Here is a 21,787-nt window from a genome sequence, read left to right as displayed (position 1 = left end):
CTCCTCTCCTCTCCACTCCTCTCCTCTCCTCTCTACTGTTGTTTCTCCTCTCCTCTCCACTGTTGTCTCTCCTCTCCTCTGTTGTCTCTCCTCTCCTCTCCACTCTTCTCCTCTCCTCTGTTGTCTCTCCTCTCCTCTCTACTGTTGTCTCTCTTCTCCTCTCCTCTCCTCTCCTCTCCTCTCTACTGTTGTTTCTCCTCTCCACTCCTCTCCTCTCCTCTCTACTGTTGTCTCTCCTCTCCTCTCCACTCCTCTCCTCTCCTCTCTACTGTTGTCTCTCCTCTCCACTGTTGTCTCTCCTCTCCTTTCCTCTCCTCTCCTCTCCTCTCCTCTGTTGTCTCTCCTCTCCTCTCCTCTCCACTCTTCTCCTCTCCTCTGTTGTCTCTCCTCTCCTCTCTACTGTTGTCTCTCTTCTCCTCTCCTCTCCTCTCTACTGTTGTTTCTCCTCTCCTCTCCTCTCCTCTCCACTCTTCTCCTCTCCTCTGTTGTCTCTCCTCTCCTCTCTACTGTTGTCTCTCTTCTCCTCTCCTCTCCTCTCCTCTCTACTGTTGTTTCTCCTCTCCTCTCCTCTCCTCTCCACTCTTCTCCTCTCCTCTGTTGTCTCTCCTCTCCTCTCCACTCTTCTCCTCTCCTCTCTACTGTTGTCTCTCCTCTCCACTGTTGTCTCTCCTCTCCTTTCCTCTCCTCTCCTCTCCTCTCCTCTCCTCTGTTGTCTCTCCTCTCCTCTGTTGTCTCTCCTCTCCTCTCCACTCCTCTCCTCTCTACTGTTGTCTCTCCTCTCCTCTCCATCCTCTCCTCTCTACTGTTGTCTCTCATCTCCTCTCTTCTCTCCTCTCCTCTGTTGTCTCTCCTCTCCTCTCCTTTCCTCTCCTCTCCTCTCCTCTCCTCTGTTGTCTCTCCTCTCCTCTGTTGTCTCTCCTCTCCTCTCTACTGTTGTCTCTCATCTCCTCTCTTCTCTCCTCTCCTCTGTTGTCTCTCCTCTCCTCTCCTCTCCTCTCCTTTCCTCTCCTCTGTTGTCTCTTCTCTCTCCTCTCCTCTCCTCTCCACTCCTCTCCTCTCCCCTCCTCCTTAGAGAAAAGGTTATCTGAACACAAAATAATATTTTCCTGCTCCCTCTGCTTTAAAACACAGACTAACTGTGGCGGAAGGGTAAGTATACCAAGTGCCTTGTTGTCGCACTGCCTTACGCTCTGCTCTGTATTTGATGCTACATTTTGCGGATCGCTTCCGTCTGCTTGCTTTGCTTGGAAAGGAGAGCATTTATGTCCACCCCCTCACCTGGTTGCTCGCTGCATGGTTTTGCAGCTTTGCAAAAAGAGAGAGAGAGAGAGAGAGAGAGAGAGAGGGATGGAGGCAGGGAGGGAGCAAGGATCCCAGGAGAATGCTTAGCTTGGTCTGGGGGGCGGGGGGGGGGCAGCACTTGCGATTGCTTTGTTTTTGGTTCACGCTTTCCTTTGGATGGAACCCGCTTCATCTCTGTTACTGATATGGCTCTGGGCTGAAAAAGCAGCACACAATTCAGTCTTGTGTCCGTGACACGTTGTGGGGTTGAACGGGGACGGTTTGTAACTTTCTTTTCCCCACAGATCCTTGGGAAAAATGGGAGCTCAACTTTGGCCACAGTGAAGTAGCATTTTCTGCTTACGAATGTACAGCAACGTTTCCCTAAGAGGATGACTTTAAGATGGGGGGGGGGGAGGTTGCAACTCCCAGTATTCCCCAGCTTGTATGGCTGGCTGGGGGAATTCTGGGAGTTGAAGTCCACCCATTCTGACAGGGAATTCTGGGAGTTGAAGTCCACCCATTCTGGCTGGGGAAATTCTGGGAGTTGAAGTCCACTCATTCTGACAGGGAATTCTGGGAGTTGAAGTCCACTCATTCTGACAGGGAATTCTGGGAGTTGAAGTCCACTCATTCTGACAGGGAATTCTGGGAGTTGAAGTCCACCCATTCTGACAGGGAATTCTGGGAGTTGAAGTCCACCCATTCTGACAGGGAATTCTGGGAGTTGAAGTCCACCCATTCTGACAGGGAATTCTGGGAGTTGAAGTCCATGCTGGATGAGGACTAAATAAAAGGTTAGGTTGCTTTTTTGCTATGACTCCAGGTTAAAGTATTTTTTTAAATTAAATTGTCAGCATAATAACACAGACGACAATTAATCGTTTCAGCTGTTGCTATCATAACACTGAAATATTTGTTTACTTTCATAAATGAAATAATTGATAAAGTATTCCTTATTAAACTGCCAACATAATAACTACAACAACATCCAACAGTCAAAAGTACCAAATCTAGTGGACCTTGCTACTTTCTATTACCCCTACTTACTATTACTACTACTGCAATTGCTACTACGACCTTGGAAGGATTAACTCATCAAAAATGCTGTGGAATCAGAACTATCTGGTATAACAGCAGTTTATAACAATAATAACAGCAGCAATAATAATAATCATTGTTTAACCCTTTTCGCGAAGTGGCTGATCTCGTAGCCAGATCCATGGTCTGAGCTCGTCCAATTTTTCTTACCCTCTGCCCTCGTGTCTGTGCATGTGTGTATGTGTATTTCTTTCTGTTCGCTCTCCAGACGTACACAGGCTCAATCCTGGTGGCTGTAAATCCCTACCAGCTACTTCCCATTTACTCCCCGGAGCAGATCCGTCTCTACACCAACAAAAAGATCGGGGAGATGCCTCCCCACATTTTTGCCATCGCAGACAATTGCTACTTCAACATGCAAAGGAACAACAGGGATCAGTGCTGTATTATAAGGCAAGTGGGGAGATAATAATAATAATAATAATAATAATAATAATAATAATAATAATAATAAAAAGTTGGAAGGGACCTTGGAGGTCATCTAGTCCAACCCCCTGCTCAGGCAGGAAACACTATACCATTTCAGACAAATGGCTGTCCAGTCTCTTCTTAAAAACTTCCAGGGTTGGAGCATTCACCGCTTCTGGAGGCAGGTAGTTCCACTGGCTAATTGTCCTAACTGTCAGGAAGTTTCTCCTTAGTTCTAGGTTGCTTCTCTCCTTGATGAGTTTCCATCCGTTGCTTCTTGTCCTGCCTTCAGGCACTTTGGAGAATAGCTTGACTCCCTCTTCTTTGGGGCAGCTCCTGAGATGTTGGAACATGGCTATCATGTCCCCCCTTGTCCTTCTCTTCATTAAACTAGATACCAGGTTCCATCAAGGAGACTCTAGAAAGAGTACAGAGAAGAGCAACAAAGATGATTAGGGGACTGGAGGCTAAAACATATAAGGAACGGTTGCTAGAATTGGGTATGTCTAGTTTAACGAAGAGAAGGACAAGGGGGGACATGATAGCAGTATTCCAATATCTCAGGGGCTGCCATAAAGAAGAGGGAATTAAGCTATTTTCCAAAGCACCTGAAGGCAGGACAAGAAGCAACGGGTGGAAACTAATCAAGGAGAGAAGCAACCTAGAACTAAGGAGAAACTTCCTGACAGTGAGAACAATTAATCAGTGGAACAGCTTGCCTCCAGAAGCAGTAAATGCTCCAACACTGGAAGTTTTTAAGAAGAGACTGGACAGCCACTTGTCCGAAATGGTGTAGGGTTTCCTGCCCGAGCAGGGGGTTGGACTAGATGACCTCCAAGGTCCCTTCCAACTTTACTAATATGAACATATGAACAAGCACACCTGGAGCCCTTCTGTGTAGTTTTTTTATTGCTCTTCACCTACAGACTGAATCTTGCCGGACTAAAGCAATTATCCACATATCTATTAGATATACTCTGTGAATTACTAGGGAAGGTCCCACCTTGCCCTCTTCCTGCCCACCACACATTCCCAGCTCCATGTTTTTTTCTTTTTTTTGCCCTGTAGGAGAGCCACTTGCACTGGGCAATAGAATAACAGAATAACAGAGTTGGAAGGGACCTTGGAGGTCATCTAGTCCAACCCCCTGCTCAGGCAGGGAAAACTACTATACCATTTCAGACAGATAGTTGTTTCAATCTCTTCTGAAAAGCCTCCAATGTTGGAGCATCCGCAACTTCTGGAGGCAAGCCATCCCACTGATTCATTGTTCCCGCTGTCAGGAAATTTCTTCGTAGTTCTAGGCTGGATTGTTCCTTGATTAGTTTCTCTCCATCAAAGAAAGAAAGGAAAGAGAGAGGGAGAGAGGCATAGAAAAGAGATAGGAAGAAGAAAAAAGGAAGGAGAGAAGAAAGAAAGAAAGAAAGAAAGAAAGAAAGAAAGAAAGAAAGAAAGAAAGAAGGAAAGTGAGGGAAAGAAAGAAAAAGAAAGAAAAAGGAAGGAAGGAAAGAGAAAGAAAGAAAGAAAGAAAGAAAGAAAGAAAGAAAGAAAGAAAGAAAGAAAGAAAGAAAGAAAGAAAGAGGAAAGGAAAGGAAGGAAGGAAGGAAGGAAGGAAGGAAGGAAGGAAAGAGAAAGAAAGAAAGAAAGAAAGAAAGAAAGAAAGAAAGGAAAGTGATGGAAAGAAAGAAAAAGAAAGAAAGAAAGAAAGAAAGAAAGAAAGAAAATGAGGGAAAGAAAGAAAAAAGAAAAAAGGAAAGAAAGAAAGAAAGAAAGAAAGAAAGTGAGGGAAAGAAAAAAAAGAAAGAAAAAGGAAGGAAGGAAAGAGAAAGAAAGAAAGAAAGAAAAAATGAGGAAAGAAAGAAAAAAGAAAGAAAAAGGAAAGAAAGAAAGAAAGAAAGAAAGAAAGAAAGAAAGAAAGAAAGAAAGAAAGAACTGGACAGCCCTTTGTCTGGAATGGGGTGGGGTCTCTTGTTTGAGCAGTGGGTTGGACTAGATGACCTCCAAGGTCCCTTCTGACTCTGTTATTTTGTTAACTGTAGTGATTCCTTAACAATTGTTGCGAGAAAGGTCCTAAAATGGGGCGAAACTCGCTTAACAAATGTTTCACTTAACAACAAACATGTTGGGCTCAATGGTGGTCGTAAATCGAGGTATTACCTGTACTCTTTTTTTAAAAAACGTTGCAGTGGTGAGTCGGGCGCGGGGAAAACGGAGAGCACGAAGCTGATCCTCCAGTTCCTGGCAGCCATCAGCGGCCAGCATTCCTGGATCGAGCAGCAGGTCCTGGAAGCCAACCCCATCTTGGAAGGTGCGCCTCTGGGCCTGGCGAGGGGGGAGGCCGCCTGGGGGGAAAGAGGGGCCGGGGATGCTTCTGGTCCGACACCAGGCCCTGCAGGGCACCAGGAGCAGTCTCGGCTGCAGGGAGTCCTCGGCTTACGGCCATTTGCTGAGGGAGCATTTGAAGTTAGGAACAGCCCTGAAAAAGGGATCTATGAGCGTTTCCCACACTTCTGAGGAAGGAAGGAAGGAAGGAAGGAAGGAAGGAAGGAAGGAAGGGAGGGAGGGAGGGAAGGAGGAAGGAAGGAGAGAAGAAGGGAGGGAGGAAGGAAGGAAGGAAGGGGAGAGGGAGGGAGGGAGGAGGGAAGGAAGGAAGGAAGGAAGGAAGGAAGGAAGGAAGGAAGGAAGGAAGGGAGGGAGGGAGGGAGGAAGGGAGGAAGGAAGGAAGGAAGGAAGGGGAGAGCAAGGGAGGGAGGAAGAGGGAGGGACAAAGGAAAGGAAGGAAGGAAGGAAGAAGGAAAGGAAGGGAGGGAGGGAGGAAGAAGGAAAGGAAGGAAGGAAGAAAGAAGGAGGGAGGAAGGTAGGAAGAAGGAAAGGAAGGATGGAGGGAGGAAGCATAAATTTGAAGTTACTACAGCACTGACATCGGTCCTCACAGTTACAACTGTTGCAGCATCCCCATGGTCACATGATCAAAATTTGGATGCTTGGAAACTGGCATGTAATTATGATGGTTGCAGCATCCTGGGGTCATGTGATCTCCATTTGCACCCTTCCCATCCAGCTTCCAACAAGCCAAGTCAATGGGGGAAGTCCACAAGTCATGAAGGAGCCATAGTTCCCCCACGCAGGCTCAGGAATTCTGGGAGTTGAAGTCCACGAGTCATGAAGGGGCCAAAGTTTCCCTCATGCTGGCTGAGGAATTCTGGGAGTTGAAGTCCACGAATCATGAAGGGGCCATAGTTCCCCCATGCTGGCTCAGAAATTCTGGGAGTTGAAGTCCATGAGTCATAAAAGAGCCCAGGTTTCCTACCCCTGACCTAAGTGCTTCTTTATTGGATCCAGTGCCCCATTTAAACCTGGTTTGGAAGAAATGGCTTAGTGCAATCTTGGTTACACCTTTGTCTGTCTGTGCTCTGTTAGCTTTTGGGAATGCGAAGACCATTCGCAACGACAATTCAAGCCGGTTTGGCAAATACATTGACATCCATTTCAACAAGCGAGGGGCGATTGAGGGCGCTAAAATTGAGCAGTACCTGTTGGAGAAATCCCGCGTCTGCAGACAGGTAAGCCATCCCTTACAGACAGCCCCTTAGATGTACAGGTAGTCCTTGAGTTACAACCATTCCTTTAGTGACTATTTGAAGTTACAACAGCAGTGAAAAAAGTGACTTATGACCATTTTTCACACTTATGATGGTCGCCGTATCCCGGGGTCATATGATCTCCTTTTGTGACCTTCTGACAAACAAAGACAATGGGAGGGGGCAGATTCACTTAACAACTGTGTTGCTAACTGCACAACTGCAGTGATTCACTTAACAACCGTGGTCGTAAAAGGGGGGAAACCTCACTTAACAACTATCTGGCTTAGCAATGGGAAATTTCAGCTCAATTGTGGTTGCAAATTGAGGATTACCTGTATCCACCTCACCCACCTTCTCAGCAAGACAGTGGGGGGCTCTGCTGTTGGGGGGATGCCCTACCTCGCAAGACAGTTGGGAAGAAGAGAATTCCGATCTGGTTATTCAAACAAGACAGACAAGAAACAACGGATGGAAACTGATCAAGGAGAGAAGCAACCTGGAACTAAGGTGGAATTTCCTGACAGTGAGAACAATTAACCAGTGGAACAACCTGCCTCCAGAAGTTGTGGGTGCTCCATGACTGGAGGTTTTCAAGAAGAGATTGGACAACCATTTGTCTGAAATGGGATAAGGTCTCCTGCTTGAGAAGGGGGCTAGACTAGAAGACCTCCAAGGTCCCTTCCAGCTCTATTGTAACCTTTCACCTCTCCTGTTCTCTTTTTCCTCAGGCTCAAGATGAGAGGAATTATCACATATTTTACTGCATGCTGAAAGGAATGAGCTCGGAGCAGAAAAAAATGCTGGGACTTAAAAAAGCAGCCGATTATAATTATCTTTCCATGGTAAGAGATTAAAACAAATCATTTTTCCAATCTCCTTTTTCTGCATGGCTGCAACGGCTGATCCTTGTTATAAACCAGTGGTTCTCAACCTTTTTATACGGCGACCCCGGTATAAGCAGGCGGTGTGCATGCGTCGTGCTGCCCCCCCTGCGCAGTGCGCATGCGCGGCGGCGCCATGTGCGGTGTGCATGCGCGGCAGCGCCCCATGTGCCGCGTCCTGCACAGCGCGCATGCGCAGCACGCCCCCATGCGCCGTCCCAGGAAAAAAATGGCGGATCGCGTTGTTTGGCGATCCCCGTAACATGGTCGTTCGACCCCAAATGGGGTCGCAACCCACAGGTTGAGAACCAGTGTTATAAACGAAGCCGTGATAGAAATTTTTTGGGAGCTTGTATGATAGATGTTGATCAGGGGTCTTCAAACTAGGCCCTTTTATGGCTTGTGGACTTCAACTCCCAGAATTCCTCAGCTAGCGTGCCTGGCTGAGGAATTCTGGGAGTTGAAGTCCACAAGTCATGAAGGGGCCATAGTTGCCCCATGCTGGCTGAGGAATTCTGGGAGTTGAAGTCCACAAGTCATGAAGGGGCCATAGTTCCCCAATACTGGCTGAGGAATTCTGGGAGTTGAAGTCCACAAGTCATGAAGGGGCCATAGTTCCCCCATTCTGGCTGAGGAATTCTTGGAGTTGAAGTCCACAAGTCATGAAGGGGCCATAGTTCCCCAATACTGGCTGAGGAATTCTGGGAGTTGAAGTCCACAAGTCATGAAGGGGCCATAGTTCCCCAATACTGGCTGAGGAATTCTGGGAGTTGAAGTCCACAAGTCATGAAGGGGCCATAGTTCCCCAATACTGGCTGAGGAATTCTGGGAGTTGAAGTCCACAAGTCATGAAGGGGCCATAGTTCTCCAATACTGGCTGAGGAATTCTGGGAGTTGAAGTCCACAAGTCATAAAAGGGCCAAGTTTGAAGACCCCTGATGTTAATGGTGGTTTGTTCTCCGGGCTTTGCTGTTGAGCTTCCGAACGTTTTGTCACCGGGCTTCTCTGCTTATATTACTCTCATGTGGTTGGTAGATCATGTGACCAGCTGGTCGTGACAGGACATACCACCACACGGCCGATGTAGAAGCCTGATATTCTGTCAAACGATCGATCAGTTTGGAAGCAGCCTAAGAACCGATAATAATCAATCGTATCAATCGAGCGAGCAAGCAATGATGGCACCAACCACCGCTTCGCTTAGTGACCTTCGCACGGCATCACCAGCTGGTCACGTGGCACGTCACACAATATGACCAGTCAGTCACATGAGCCACTGACCATATGACCACATGAGATCAATAAAAGCGGAGAAGAACTGAAGCAAGATGCTGCAATGGAGGTCCCACTGAGGATGTCGCCTACCCCTGTGAAGATTCAAAAGCTAAACGGCAAAGCCTGGAGAAGAAAGAAAAGAAGAAATAGGGGACACATCATAGCAGCGTTCCAGTATCTCAGGGGCTGCCTCAAAGAAGAGGGGGTCAAGCTATTCTCCAAAGCGCCTGAAGGCAGGACAAGAAGCCACAGATGGAAACTCATCAAGGAGAGAAGCAAACTGGAATTAAGGAGAAACTTCCTGACAGTGAGGACAATTAACCAGTGGAACCACCTGCCTCCAGAAGCAGTGAATGCTCCAACACTGGAAATTTTTAAAAAGAGGCTAGACAGTCACTTGACTGAGACGGTATAGGCTCTCCTGCTTGAGCGGGGAGCTGGACTAGAAGACCTCCAAGGTCCCTTCCAGCTTCTATTCTATTCTATTCTATTCTATTCTATTCTATTCTATTCTATTCTATTCTATTCTATTCTATTATTCTGTCCTATTCCTTATTCTGTCCTATTCCGTATTCTATTCTATTCTATTCTATTCTATTCTATTCTATTCTATTCTATTGTATTCTATTCTATTCTATTCTGTATTTCTATTCTATTCTATTCTTATTCTATTCTATTCTATTCTATTCTATTCTATTCTATTCTATTCTATTCTATTCTATTCTATTCTATTCTATTCTATTATTCTGTCCTATTCCTTATTCTGTCCTATTCCCTATTCTATTCTATTCTATTCTATTCTATTCTATTCTATTCTATTCTATTCTATTCTGTATTTCTATTCTATTCTATTCTTATTCTTATTCTATTCTATTCTATTCTATTCTATTCTATTCTATTCAGTGGAACCACCTGCCTCCAGAAGCTGTGGGTGCTCCATCAGTGGAGATTTTTAAGAAGAGACTGGACAATCACCTCTCTGAGACAGTATAGGTTCTCCTGCTTGAGCAGGGGGCTGGACTAGAAGACCTCCAAGGTCCCTTCCAGCTCTATTCTATTCAAACTAAGCCATAACCTGCTTGTGGAACCAAAATGTCAGTTAGGTCAGCCTCTCTAATGCTTTGCACACTCTTGTCCTTGCACCAGGGCAACTGCATTACTTGTGACGGAAGAGACGATAGCAAAGAATACGCCAACATCCGAGCAGCCATGAAAGTCCTCATGTTCACCGACACGGAGAACTGGGAGATCTGCAAACTTTTGGCCTCCATCCTGCACATGGGAAACCTGCGATACGAAGGTAGCAGCCCCATCGCTGTGAAGGGATGGAGTAGGAACTCTAGTGTGGTTTTGTCACGTTCTCTCTTTTCAGTTCATTATTATCGATTGAGGAGAAGCTTTGTAGCTCAGGGTTGAAATGAGGGGACCTTGGTGGCCTCTGAATTTGGTGGTTTTCTTTGCAGACGTTTCATTATCCAACTAGGTAATAGCATCAGTGCTAGAAGGGAGTAGGGTGTGTGGAGAGAGAAGAGGAGGAGGAAGAGGAGGAGGAGGAGAAGGAGGAGGAAAAGACTGTGGGGTCCTAGATAATATCATCAGTGCTAGAAGGGAGTGGGATGTGTGGTGGTGGTGGTGGAGGAGGAGGAGGAGCAGGAGCAGGAGCAGGAGCAGGAGGAGCAGGAGGAAAAACACGGTGGGGTCCTAGGTAATAGCATCAGTGCTAGAAGGGAGTAGGGTGTGTGGAGAGAGAGAGAGAGGGAGAGGGGAGGAGGAGGAGGAGGAGGAGGTGTGGTGGTGGTGGTGGTGGTGGTGGTGGAGGAGGAGGAGGAGGAGGAGGAGGAGGAGGAGGAGGAGGAGGAGGAGGGGGGGGGGAAAAGGCTGTGGGTTACTTGATGCTTTCTGATCCTGTCTGCTTTCTTGCAGACATTTCATTATCCAACTAGGTAACATCATCAGTGCTAGAAGCGAGTGGGGTTTGCTCTGTGCAAACAATCCTCTTGTATATAAACAGAGCGCAAAACCCAGTCCCACTGCTACCACCAGTTTGTTTCTGCTTCTCTTTCTGCAGCCCGGAACTACGACAATCTCGACGCTTGTGAGGTTCTCCACTCTGCATCCTTGATAACCGCTGCGTTGTTGCTGGAGGTGAGCTGGATTCTCTCCTGTCTTGTTAGGTGGAAGCTGTAGGAAGCTCCCCTTACAGCAGAGGTGAAGAACTACGGCCTCTTCATGACTTGGGGACTTCAACTCCCAGAATTCCTGAGCCAAGCCATGCATGGCTGGCTCAGGAATTCTGGGAGTTGAAGTCCACAGATCATGAAGGGGGCCATAGTTCCCCCATGCTGGTTCAGGAATTCTAGGAGTTGAAGTCCACCAATCATAAAGGGGCCATAGTTCCCTTATACTGGCTCAGGAATTCTGGGAGTTGAAGTCCACAAGTCATGAAGGGGCCATAGTTCCCTCATGCTGGCTCAGGAATTCTGGGAGTTGAATTGCACAAGTCATGAAGGGGCCATAGTTCCCCCATGCTGGCTGAGGAATTCTGGGAGTTGAAGTCCACGAGTCATGAAGGGGCCATAGTGTCCCCATGCTGGCTGAGGAATTCTGAGAGTTGAAGTCCACCAGTCATAAAGGGGCCATAGTTCCCTCATGCTGGCTCAGGAATTCTGGGAGTTGAAGTCCACAAGTCAAAGTGCCATAGTTTCCCTCCCCTGTGCTTACAGGTAGTCCTTGTTTAGGATTAAGAGGTCATAAAATCAGGCAATAGAAAGCTTGGAAAATTGAATTAAATGCTTTATTTATTTGTCCAAGTGATTAAACACATAAAGAATTTGTCTCCAGAACAGAAGCACACATGTACATGCAAAGCAAAATGACAACAACAACAACAACAATAATAATACATCCTGAATTTATGAGACCTGAATATTCTGACTTTGCAAAAAACCACTCTACTCGGAACTGCCTATATTCAAGTAGTCCTTGACTTACAACCGTTCATTTAATAACTGCTCAAAGTTACAACAGCACTGAAAAAAGGGACTTATGACCGTTTTTCACACTTAACGACCGTTGCAGCATCTCCGTGGTTGCGTGATCAAAATTCAGAAGCTTGGACAACTGGCACGTATTTATTGATTGATTTACATCCCGGAGTCTCACGATCACAATTTGCAACCTTCGGACAGGACTTCCAATAAATAAAGTCAATGGGGGAAAACCAGATTCAGTTAATGACTCCGTGCTTCACTTAATGGCTGCATGGATTTGTCAATTTTGGGCTCCGTTGTGGTGATAAGTCGAGGACTTTGATTTTGAGCAAAATGCACCCATAGAGAATCATTGGTTCACTTTGTCTGAAGTTGTATAGGCTTTCCTGCCTGAGCAGGGGGTTGGACTAGATGACCTCCAAGGTCCCTTCCACCACCACCATTATTATTATTATTATTATTATTATTATTATTATTATTAGTAGTAGTAGTAGTAGTAGTAGTAGTAGTACTTTAAGACGGTGGTATTCGCTTCACAACTGCTGCAAAAAAAATATGCATAAATTCAGGTTGGTCACGGTGCGTGCTAACACAACTTTTATTACGTGCTGGCTGGGGAATTCTGGGAGTTGAAGTCCACCCCCTCTTAAAGTTGTCAAGATTGAGAAACACTGGGCTGCAGGATAGGTCTCAAACCCCCCCCCAACTGTTTTAAGGAAACTTCCCTTGATGTTTTTTGGGGGGGATGTGTGCAAAATATTGGCTAGTTCTGCAAATTTGTGCAACCGTGACTGGCGCCTCACTCCACTACGGAAGAGAACAAGAACTAGTCCGTGTACAGGCAGCCCTCGACTTACGACCGCAAACAAGCCCCAAATTTATGCTGCTAAGTGAGACACTCTGCCCCACTTTACGACCTTCCTCGCCCCGGTTTGTAAGTGAATCGCCGAAGTTGTGACGTTAATCACACGGTTGTTAAATGAATCTGGCGTTTCCCCCCCGCCCCGTGGACTTTGCTCGCCAGGAGGTCACGAAAGGGAGATTGCGTGACCCGCCCCCAGGACGCTGCGACCGTCGTAAATGTGAGTCAAATTTGTCAAGCATCTGATCGTAAATCACGTGACCCTGGGGATGCTGCAATGGTCATAAGGGTGAAAAAATGTTTTTCCAGTGTCATTGTAACTTTGAACGGTCGCTAAGTGGATCGTCGTACGTCGAGGACCTCCTGTAAGCTTTTCTCCTTAATGCTTTTAGGTTGAGCCTCAGGATCTGATGAACTGTCTGACTAGCCGGACTATTATTACGAGGGGAGAGACCGTTTCCACCCCGCTCAGCATGGAACAGGCCATAGATGTCAGAGATGCATTTGTGAAGGTGAATTCTGATTTGCCCTCAGTCCTTTCCCGCCATTTCTTGGTGCCCTCTTCAGAAAAAACTACATGTCCCAAGATTCTTAGAGAGAGGACCTCATCTAATAATAACAATAGAGTTGAAAGGGACCTCGGAGGTCTTCTAGTCCAACCCCCTGCTCAGGCAGGAAACCTCCTTATACCATTCCATTTTTAATGATTGGAAACCCTTTGTGTTTTTTTTTTGCATGAAATAGAAAAAAGTGAATACGTGGTTGTTATGTCTGGAAGTTGAAGTCCACGAGTCATGAAGGGGCCATAGTTCCCCCATGCTGGCTCAGGAATTCTGGGAGTTGAAGTCCATGAGTCATGAAGGGGCCACAGTTCCCCCATGCTGGCTGAGGAATTCTGGGAATTGAAGTCCACGAGTCATGAAGGGGCCACAGTTCCCCCATGCTGGCTGAGGAATTCTGGGAGTTGAAGTCCACGAGTCATGAAGGGGCCACAGTTCCCCCATGCTGGCTGAGGAATTCTGGGAGTTGAAGTCCACGAGTCATGAAGGGGCCATAGTTCCCCCATGCTGGCTCAGGAATTCTGGGAGTTGAAGTCCTCGAGTCATGAGGGGACCATAGTTCCCCCATGCTGGCTCAGGAATTCTGGGAGTTGAAGTCCACGAGTCATGAAGGGGCCATAGTTCCCCCATGCTGGCTCAGGAATTCTGGGAGTTGAAGTCCACGAGTCATGAAGGGGCCATAGTTCCTCCACGCTGGCTCAGGAATTCTGGGATTTGAAGTCTACGAGTCATGAAGGGACCATATTCCCCCATGCTGGCACAGGAATTCTGGGAGTTGAAGTCCATGAGTCATGAAGGGGCCATATTCCCCCATGCTGGCTCAGGAATTTTGGGAGTTGAAGTCCACGAGTCATGAAGGGGCCATAGATTATAGGAAAAAAATGAAAATAATGTTGTAACCATAAAGCAAGGGATCAGCTAACGTTTATACTTGTAAATGCTGGGAAAGAAAACCAGAAGTTATTTCTTTATACTTTCTCTCTCATTCCCTCCTTTCTTTTCCTTTCCTTTCCATTCCCTTCCAATTTTCACTTTTCCCTTTCTTACCCTTCAAACAATTTGCCTTTATAAGCATTTAAGGCCCCTTAGAAACCATGTGAGAAATGTTTATAATTGCCATTGCTGTGCTACCCCCCTAAAAAAGGGGATGAGGGGGAAAAAAAGAAATAAAAAAGGGAAGAGAAAATATTTTTCTACCTCACAGTTCAGTTCCAAACAACCCTAAAAAAAAAACAAAACCACTGGTTTTAGAGCAGTGTTGACAACTTTAAGATGGGTGGACTTCAACACCCAGAATTCATGCTGGCTGGGGAATTCTGGGAGTTGAAGTCCACCATCTTCAAGTAGCCGAGAAACTCAGGAATTCTGGGAGTTGAAGTCCACCCATCTTAAAGTAGCCGAGTGTGAGAAATACTAAACTAGAACATAAGAGCCAGGATAAAGAGGAACAGCTCCCAAGGGATGCTGAAATAAATTTTAATGACTGTCTTTCCCTCTTTTTGAATTGCCAGGGCATCTACGGCAGGCTTTTCGTGTGGATTGTGGAGAAGATCAACGCGGCCATTTACCGACCACCTTCCCACGAAAGCAAAAACATCCGGAGGTCCATCGGATTATTGGATATTTTCGGATTTGAGAACTTCAGAGTAAACAGGTGTAGCATCTAAGAAAAGGCGTAAGACGTTTATTCAGAGGCAGGTGGGATGGGGAGGGGAATCCATTCCCCTCTTCCAACAGGATGGTAACAATACAGTGGAGATTTTAATATCAAGTCAATTTGCCTGAAGGCTGAAATCCTTAGGATGTAACATAAGGGTCCTCAGCCTATGGGCCGCAGCCCACTATTGGGCCGTGGACTATTGGCCACTGGGCGCATGAGTGGTTGGCCAGTGGACGTGCGCATGTGCGCGAACTCACCCTCACTCACGCTAGCACAGTGGTTCTCAACCTGTGGGTGGGGACCCCATTTGGGGTCGAACGACCATTTCACGGGGGTCGCCAAACAACGCAGTCCGCCATTTTTTCCCCCTTTTCCTTAGCTGTGCTACTCCCTTTTATTCTATTGGCTTTTGAAAGCCAATAGAATAGACTCTCTTGAATAGAGTCTAATTCTATTGGCTTTCAAAAGCCAATAGGAATTGTCCAGGCTGTCTCTGCCCTGCTGAGCCCGCCAAAAGCCCCATTCTGCAAACGGTGCTGCACCAGTTGAGTAGTCCTCGACTTACAACCGGTTGAGTAGTCCTCGACTTACAACCGGTTGGGGGTCGCGGCATTAAAAAGGTTGAGAACCACTGCGCTAGCACCACCATGAGCACTGCCCTGACCTTCACACGTGCGCTGGCAGCCCCGTTTGTATCGTGCAGGCAGCAGCACCACCCAGAGCGATGCATGGGTGCTAGCGGTGTTGTTTGCGATGCTTGTATGCTTGTGGCCCGCTATGCGCCTGCATGCATAAAGGTGCCTGTCCCTCCTTTTCCCTCGGGGCTGCCAACTTCTGATGTAACAAATACATTGATGGACAGGTAATCCTCAACTTACAACCACGATTGAGCCCAAAACGTTCATGGCTAAATGGGACAGTAGTTGAGTGAGTTTTGAGCCAATCACCAGGAGATGGTGAGTTCTAATACCGCCTTAGGCATGAAAGCCAGCTAGGTGACTTGGGCCAATCACCAGGAGATGGTAAGTTCTAGTCCCGCCTTAGGCATGAAAGCCAGTTGGGTGACTTTGGGCCAATCACCAGGAGACAGAGAGTTCTAGTTCCGCCTTAAGCATGAAAGCCAGTTGGGTGACTTTGGGCCAATCATCAGGAGATGGTAAGTTCTAGTCCCGCCTTAGGCATGAAAGCCGGCTGGGTGACTTTGGGCCAATCACCAGAAGATGGTAAATTCTAGTCCCGCCTTAGGCATGAAAGCCGGCTGGGTGACTTTGGGCCAATCACCAGGAGACAGAGAGTTCTAGTTCCGCCTTAGGCATGAAAGCCAGTTGGGTGACTTTGGGCCAATCACCACGAGATGGTAAGTTCTAGTCCCGCCTTAGGCATGAAAACCAGTTGGGTGACTCTGGGCCAATCACCAGGAGACAGTGAATTCTAGTCCCACCTTAGACATGAAAACCAGCTGGGCGATTTTACGTCTCCCTCTCTCTCAGCCCAACTCACCTCAAAAGGGTTGTTGTTATGTGGAAAATACAAGGAGGAAGGAGTGTTAGGTATATCTGCTGCCCTGAGTTATTTATAACAATAAGACAGGCCGTATAAACGTTGAATAAATCAATAAATCAATCTGTGAGTGTGGAGATTCGTTCTCCGAGCTCGTGGGTTGGTTTCTGAACGTTTCGTTGCCAGGCTAGCTAACCTCTTCAGCGGAGTGGAGGGGGTGCCTGTGTCTGCGTTTTTCTGCTTATAAAGGCATCGTGCGGTCAGTGGGTGTTGTGATGGGTCAGGGGTGTGTGTGGGTCAAGTGAGGGTCTTATGATGGGGAGGTCACATCAGATGAGGATCACTGGGAGGTGAAGTGCTGGTGGGAGTGGGGGATTGCGCGGGATGGTTGAAGGGTGGTGCCGGTTGGCGGTGTTGATTTGGATTCTGTTGGGTTCGTGGGCCGGTGGTACGGTAGTCGCTACCGTCGTGAATCAACCTGTGTTTCTCGCCCTCCAGCTTCGAGCAGCTCTGCATTAATTTTGCGAACGAGAACCTGCAACAGTTCTTTGTGCGTCACGTCTTCAAACTGGAGCAGGAGGAATACAACCTGGAAAATATCAACTGGCAGCACATTGAATTCACGGACAATCAGGACGCGCTGGACATGATCGCCATCAAACCCATGAACCTTATTTCCCTCATCGACGAGGAGAGCAAATTCCCCAAGGTGGGCGTTTCGCCAAGTTGCAAGGACGCTTTTAAGACATCCTTCCCCCCCCCCTCCAGTGCTCCATTTATAGCATGAGCCTTCAGACGTGGCCCTTTTATGACTTGTGGACTTCAACTCCCAGAATTCCTCAGCCAGCATGCCTGGCTAAGGAATTCTGGGAGTTGAAGTCCACGAGTCATGAAGGGGCCATAGTTCCCCCATGCTGGCTCAGGAATTCTGGGAGTTGAAGTCCACAAGTCATGAAGAGGCCTTAGATGCTGGCCTGGGAGTTGAAGTCCACGAGTCATGAAGGGGCCATAGTTCCCCCATGCTGGCTCAGGAATTCTGGGAGTTGAAGTCCACAAGTCATGAAGAGGCCATAGTTCCCCCATGCTGGCTCAGGAATTCTGGGAGTTGAAGTCCACAAGTCATGAGGGGGCCATAGTTCCCCATGCTGGCTCAGGAATTCTGGGAGTTGAAGTCCACGAGTCATGAAGGGGCCATAGTTCCCCCATGCTGGCTCAGGAATTCTGGGAGTTGAAGTCCACAAGTCATAAAAGGGCCGTTTGAAGACCCCTGCCCTACCCCATTTCAATCAAGTGACTGTCCAGTCTCTTCTTATAAACCTCAAGTGATGGAGCCTCATTTGATTGCCCTTTATGATCACAGGCAAAGTCGGTGGAGGCCATAAAATCAAGCGTGATTCTCTTAACACGAGCATTGTTTAGAAATGCAACGTCCAGTCCCAGTTATGAAATTGTACTGAGAAATCTCAGCGCTGTAAGCTGGATGGGAAAATCAGAAAACATCCCGCTTAACAGAATAACAGACATGGAAGGGATCATGGAGATCCTCTAGTCTAGTCTAGCCCCCTGCTCAAGCAGGAGACCCTATACCATTTTAGACAAATGGTTGTTCAATCTCTTCTCAAAAAGCTCCAGTGATGGAGCACCCACAACTTCCAGAGGCAAGCAATTCCATTAATTGTCTGGTTTATTGTCCTCACTGTTAGGAAGTGTCTCTTTAATTCCAGGTTGTTGTTGTTGTTTTTGATGATGATGATAATGACCTCTTTTGCCAGAGTTATTAAGTGAATCATTGCAGTTAAGACAAGATAATAATAATAATAATAATAATAATAATAATAATAATAAGAAGAAGAAGAAGAAGAAGAAGAAGAAGAAGAAGAAGAAGAAGAGGAGGAGGAGGAGGAGGAGGAGGAGGAGGAGGAGGAGGAGGAGGAGGAGGAGAAGAAGAAGAAGAAGAAGAAGAAGAAGAAGAAGAAGAAGAAGAAGAAGAAGAAGAAGAAGAAGAAGAAGAAGAAGAAGAATAAGAAGAAGAAGAAGAAGAAGAAGAAGAAGAAGAAGAAGAAGAAGAAGAAGAAGAAGAAGAAGAAGAAGAAGAAGAAGAAGAAGAAGAAGTTGGAAAGGAACTTGGAGGTCATCTAGTCCAACATCCGGCTCAGACAGGAAACCCTATATCATTACAGACAAATGGCTGTCCAGTCTCTTCTTAAAAACTTCCAGTGTTGGAGCATTCACCACTACTGGAGGCTGGTTGTTCCACTGGTTAATTGTTCTCACTGTCAGGAAGTTTCTCCTTAGTTCCAGGTTGCTTCTCTCCTTGATGAGTTTCCATCCGTTGCTTCTTGTCTTGCCTTCAGGCGCTTTGGAGAATAGCTTGACTCCCTCTTCTGTGGGGCAGCCCCTGAGATACTGGAAGATTGCTATCATGTCACCCAATTCCAGCAAACGTTCCTTATATGTTTTAGCCTCCAGTCCCCTAATCATCTTTCTTGCTCTTCTCTGCACTCTGCACTCTGCACTCTTTCTAAAATCTCAACATCTTTTTTACATCATGGTGACCAAAACTGGATGCCGTAGAATAGAATAGAATAGAATAGAATAGAATAGAATAGAATAGAATAGAATAGAATAGAGCTGGAAGGGACCTTGGAGGTCTTCTAGTCCAGCCCCCTGCTCAAGCAGGACTTGACTCGTCTGGACCTGATCCAAGCTGCAGTGGAGGAATCCTTTTAATGGATGATCCAGCCCAAGGGTGGTTCAGCTTTCCTCCGTCTGCAGATCCCATTTCCTTTTGCAGGGCTGGGACTGGTGTTGTAAATGCAAAAGGATGGACAGGAATGGCTTTTTTTTTCCCTAAAGGAAAGGCTGAGACATTTATGAGTTTGTTAAAACTTGCAAAGGCTCAAAGCAAACATTTTGACATGCATCTCTTCCTGTGACAAATGTTTCCCCAAACTGGACACAGTTTTAAAGAGGTGCTACAATTAGTAAACAATACTGCATGCTTTAAGGCACTTGTAAGTTCCTCAAAAGTAATGTTTCTTTTGACCTGGGTTTAATTCTTGGATTCTATAGTCTTCATGTGAGAAGAACAACAAAAGATGATTAGAGGACTGGAAGCTAAAACATACGAGAAACGGTTGCAGGAATTTTGTATGTCTAGTAGCTTAATGAAAAGAAGAACTAGAGGTATCATGATAGCAGTCTTCCAGGATCTCAGGGGCTGCATCAAAGAAGAGGGAGTCAAGCTATTCTCCAAAGCCCCTGGAGGCAGAAGCAACGGATGGAAACTCAAGGAGAGAAGCAACCTAGAACTATGGAGGGATGTCCTGTCAGTGGGGACAATTAATCAGTGGAACACCAGAAGTTGTGGGTGCTCCATCACTGGAGGTTTTTAAGAAGAGACTGGACAGCCATTTGTCTGAAATGATATAGGGTTTCCTGCCTGAGCAGGGGGTTGGACTAGATGACCTCCAAGGTCCCTTTCAACTCTGTTGTTCTATTATTCTGTTGTTATTCTATTATTCTGTTGTTATTCTGTTATTCTGTTGTTATTCTGTTATTCTGTTATATGTTTACGCTGCAGATCAGTTATGTCAGAGTTGCAAGTGGTTTTTTTTAACCATAGAAACCCTAATTTGGGGCTGTCCTGTGGTTTTTTTTTTTTGTGATGCAGGGAACTGATGCCACCATGCTCAACAAGCTGAATTCTCAGCACAAGCTGAACACCAATTACATCCCACCGAAAAACAACCACGACACCCACTTTGGCATCAACCACTTTGCCGGCGTTGTCTACTATGAAACAAAAGGTAGTATTGTGGGTTTGGGGCAGGGCCTCCATTGGAAATGGCCTAATTCTGAAAGTCCTCAGCTTATGACCATAAGCCGGGCTAGAACCGGGCTATGTCCCTAAGCAATGGTCATTAAGTGAGTCATTGCACGACCATGCCTGACTTTGCAACTTTTTTTTTTGCTGTGGTCATTAAGCACATCATCACAGTCGTTAAGCAAATCCTTACTGATTGACTTTGCTTGTTAGAAGCCCGCTGGGAAGGTTGAAAATGGTTATCACGTGACCCTGGGACACCGTCATAAATGTGAGTCAATTGTCAAGTGCCCAAATCACTTCCGAGTTATGCAACAGTTAAGACCAAACAGAGCTTCTGAATCCCTTTTTTTCAGCACTGCTGTAACTTTAGAGCAGGGGTCTTCAAATGTGGCCCTTTTATGACTCATGGACTTCAACTCCCAGAATTCCTCAGCCAGCATGGGGAAACTATGGCCCCTTTGTGACTTGCATTCCCAGAATTCCTGAGCCAGCATGGGGGAACTATGGCCCCTTCATGACTTGTGGACTTCAACTCCCAGAATTCCTCAGCTAGCATGAGGGGAACTATGGCCTTTTTATGACTTGTGGACTTCAACTCCCAGAATTCCTGAGCCAGCATGGGGGAACTATGGCCCCTTCATGACTCATGGACTTCAACTCCCAGAATTCCTCAGCCAGCATGGGGGAACTATGGCCCCTTCATGACTGGTGGACTTCAACTCCCAGAATTCCTCAGCCAGCATGAGGGAAACTATGGCCCCTTCATGACTGGTGGACTTCAACTCCCAGAATTCCTCAGCCAGGCACGCTAGCTGAGGAATTCTGGGCATCGAAGTCCACAAGTCATAAAAGGGCCAAGTTTGAAGACCCCTGCTTTAGACGGTTACTAAGCAAATGGTCGTAAGTCAAGGACTAACTCTGTACAAGTAGTCTTCAACTTACAAGCATTCATTTAGTGACTGCTTGAAGTTAGAACAACACGGAAAAAAATGACTTATGACACTTTTCAGAGTTACGACCTTTGCAGCATCCTTGTGATGACACAATCAAAATTTGGACGCTTGGCAACTGTCCGGTATTTGTGACGGTTGCCGTTGTCATGTATTTGTGACAGGGTCACGTGATCCCCTTTTGAGAGCTTCTGACAAGCAAAGTCAAATGGGGAAGCCTGCTTCATTGAACAACCGGAGCGATTCGCTTAACAACGGATGCACGAGGGGTGGTAAAATGGGGCAAAACAACTGTTCTTGCTTAGCAATAGAAAATTTGGGCTCAGTTGTCGTAAGTCGAGGACCACCTGTATAGAAATGATCTCTTTTCCAGCTGCTGCTGTTTTCTCTCCCCAGGATTTCTGGAGAAAAACAGAGACACCCTTCACGGAGATATTATCCAGTTGGTCCATTCCTCACGAAACAAATTCATCAAGCAGATTTTCCAGGCTGATGTAGCCATGGTAAAGTTTCTCTGATGCAGTTGATGGCGGGTGGAATGGGTGTTTAAATGGAGAACATCTCTTCAAAGAGATCCCTTGTAATTCCTGGAACTTACTCACTGCGAATTTAAGCCTTGTTGGAGCTAGTCCAGGGTAGGTAACCTTGGCTCTTTTATGACTCGTGGACTTCAACTCCCAGAATTCCTGAGCCAGCATGAGGGAACTATGGCCCCCTTCATGACTGGAGGACTTCAACTCCCAGAATTCCTGAGCCAGCATGAGGGAACTGTGGCCCCTTCATGACTCGTGGACTTCAACTCCCAGAATTCCTGAGCCGGCATGGCTCAGCTTGGAAACCTCTCCCTTTCTCCTCAGCATGGCTGGCTCAGGAATTCTGGGAGTTGAAGTGCACGAGTCATAAAAG

General features: G+C 46.6%; 1 protein-coding gene across 10 annotated transcripts in view; it reads left to right on the top strand.

The window, feature by feature from the left end:
* MYO7A (myosin VIIA) overlaps positions 1–21,787 on the top strand; it is a 129,224-nt gene that overhangs the window by 26,899 nt on the left and 80,538 nt on the right. For 7 of the 10 annotated variants that reach the window (XM_039369805.1, XM_039369803.1, XM_039369804.1 and 4 more), the window contains 12 exons: positions 1,132–1,149; positions 2,591–2,775; positions 4,977–5,098; positions 6,211–6,353; positions 7,103–7,216; positions 9,677–9,830; positions 10,599–10,675; positions 12,775–12,894; positions 14,454–14,596; positions 16,601–16,811; positions 19,776–19,911; positions 21,278–21,384. In XM_039369805.1, coding sequence (XP_039225739.1) covers positions 1,132–1,149; positions 2,591–2,775; positions 4,977–5,098; positions 6,211–6,353; positions 7,103–7,216; positions 9,677–9,830; positions 10,599–10,675; positions 12,775–12,894; positions 14,454–14,596; positions 16,601–16,811; positions 19,776–19,911; positions 21,278–21,384 — 1,530 coding nt within the window. Of the gene's footprint in view, positions 1–1,131; positions 1,150–1,957; positions 2,776–4,976; positions 5,099–6,210; positions 6,354–7,102; positions 7,217–9,676; positions 9,831–10,598; positions 10,676–12,774; positions 12,895–14,453; positions 14,597–16,600; positions 16,812–19,775; positions 19,912–21,277; positions 21,385–21,787 lie in introns of those variants that run through there. The other 3 variants (XM_039369802.1, XM_039369800.1, XM_039369806.1) reach the window with 2 other exon arrangements.

This window comes from Crotalus tigris, unplaced genomic scaffold (genome assembly GCF_016545835.1).
Source record: "Crotalus tigris isolate CLP2741 ecotype Arizona unplaced genomic scaffold, ASM1654583v1 scf7180000021252.422678, whole genome shotgun sequence".
Lineage (NCBI taxonomy): Eukaryota > Metazoa > Chordata > Lepidosauria > Squamata > Viperidae > Crotalus > Crotalus tigris.
The sequence above is the reverse complement of the archived record's forward strand: the minus strand, read 5'-3'. Positions and strand labels throughout refer to the sequence as shown.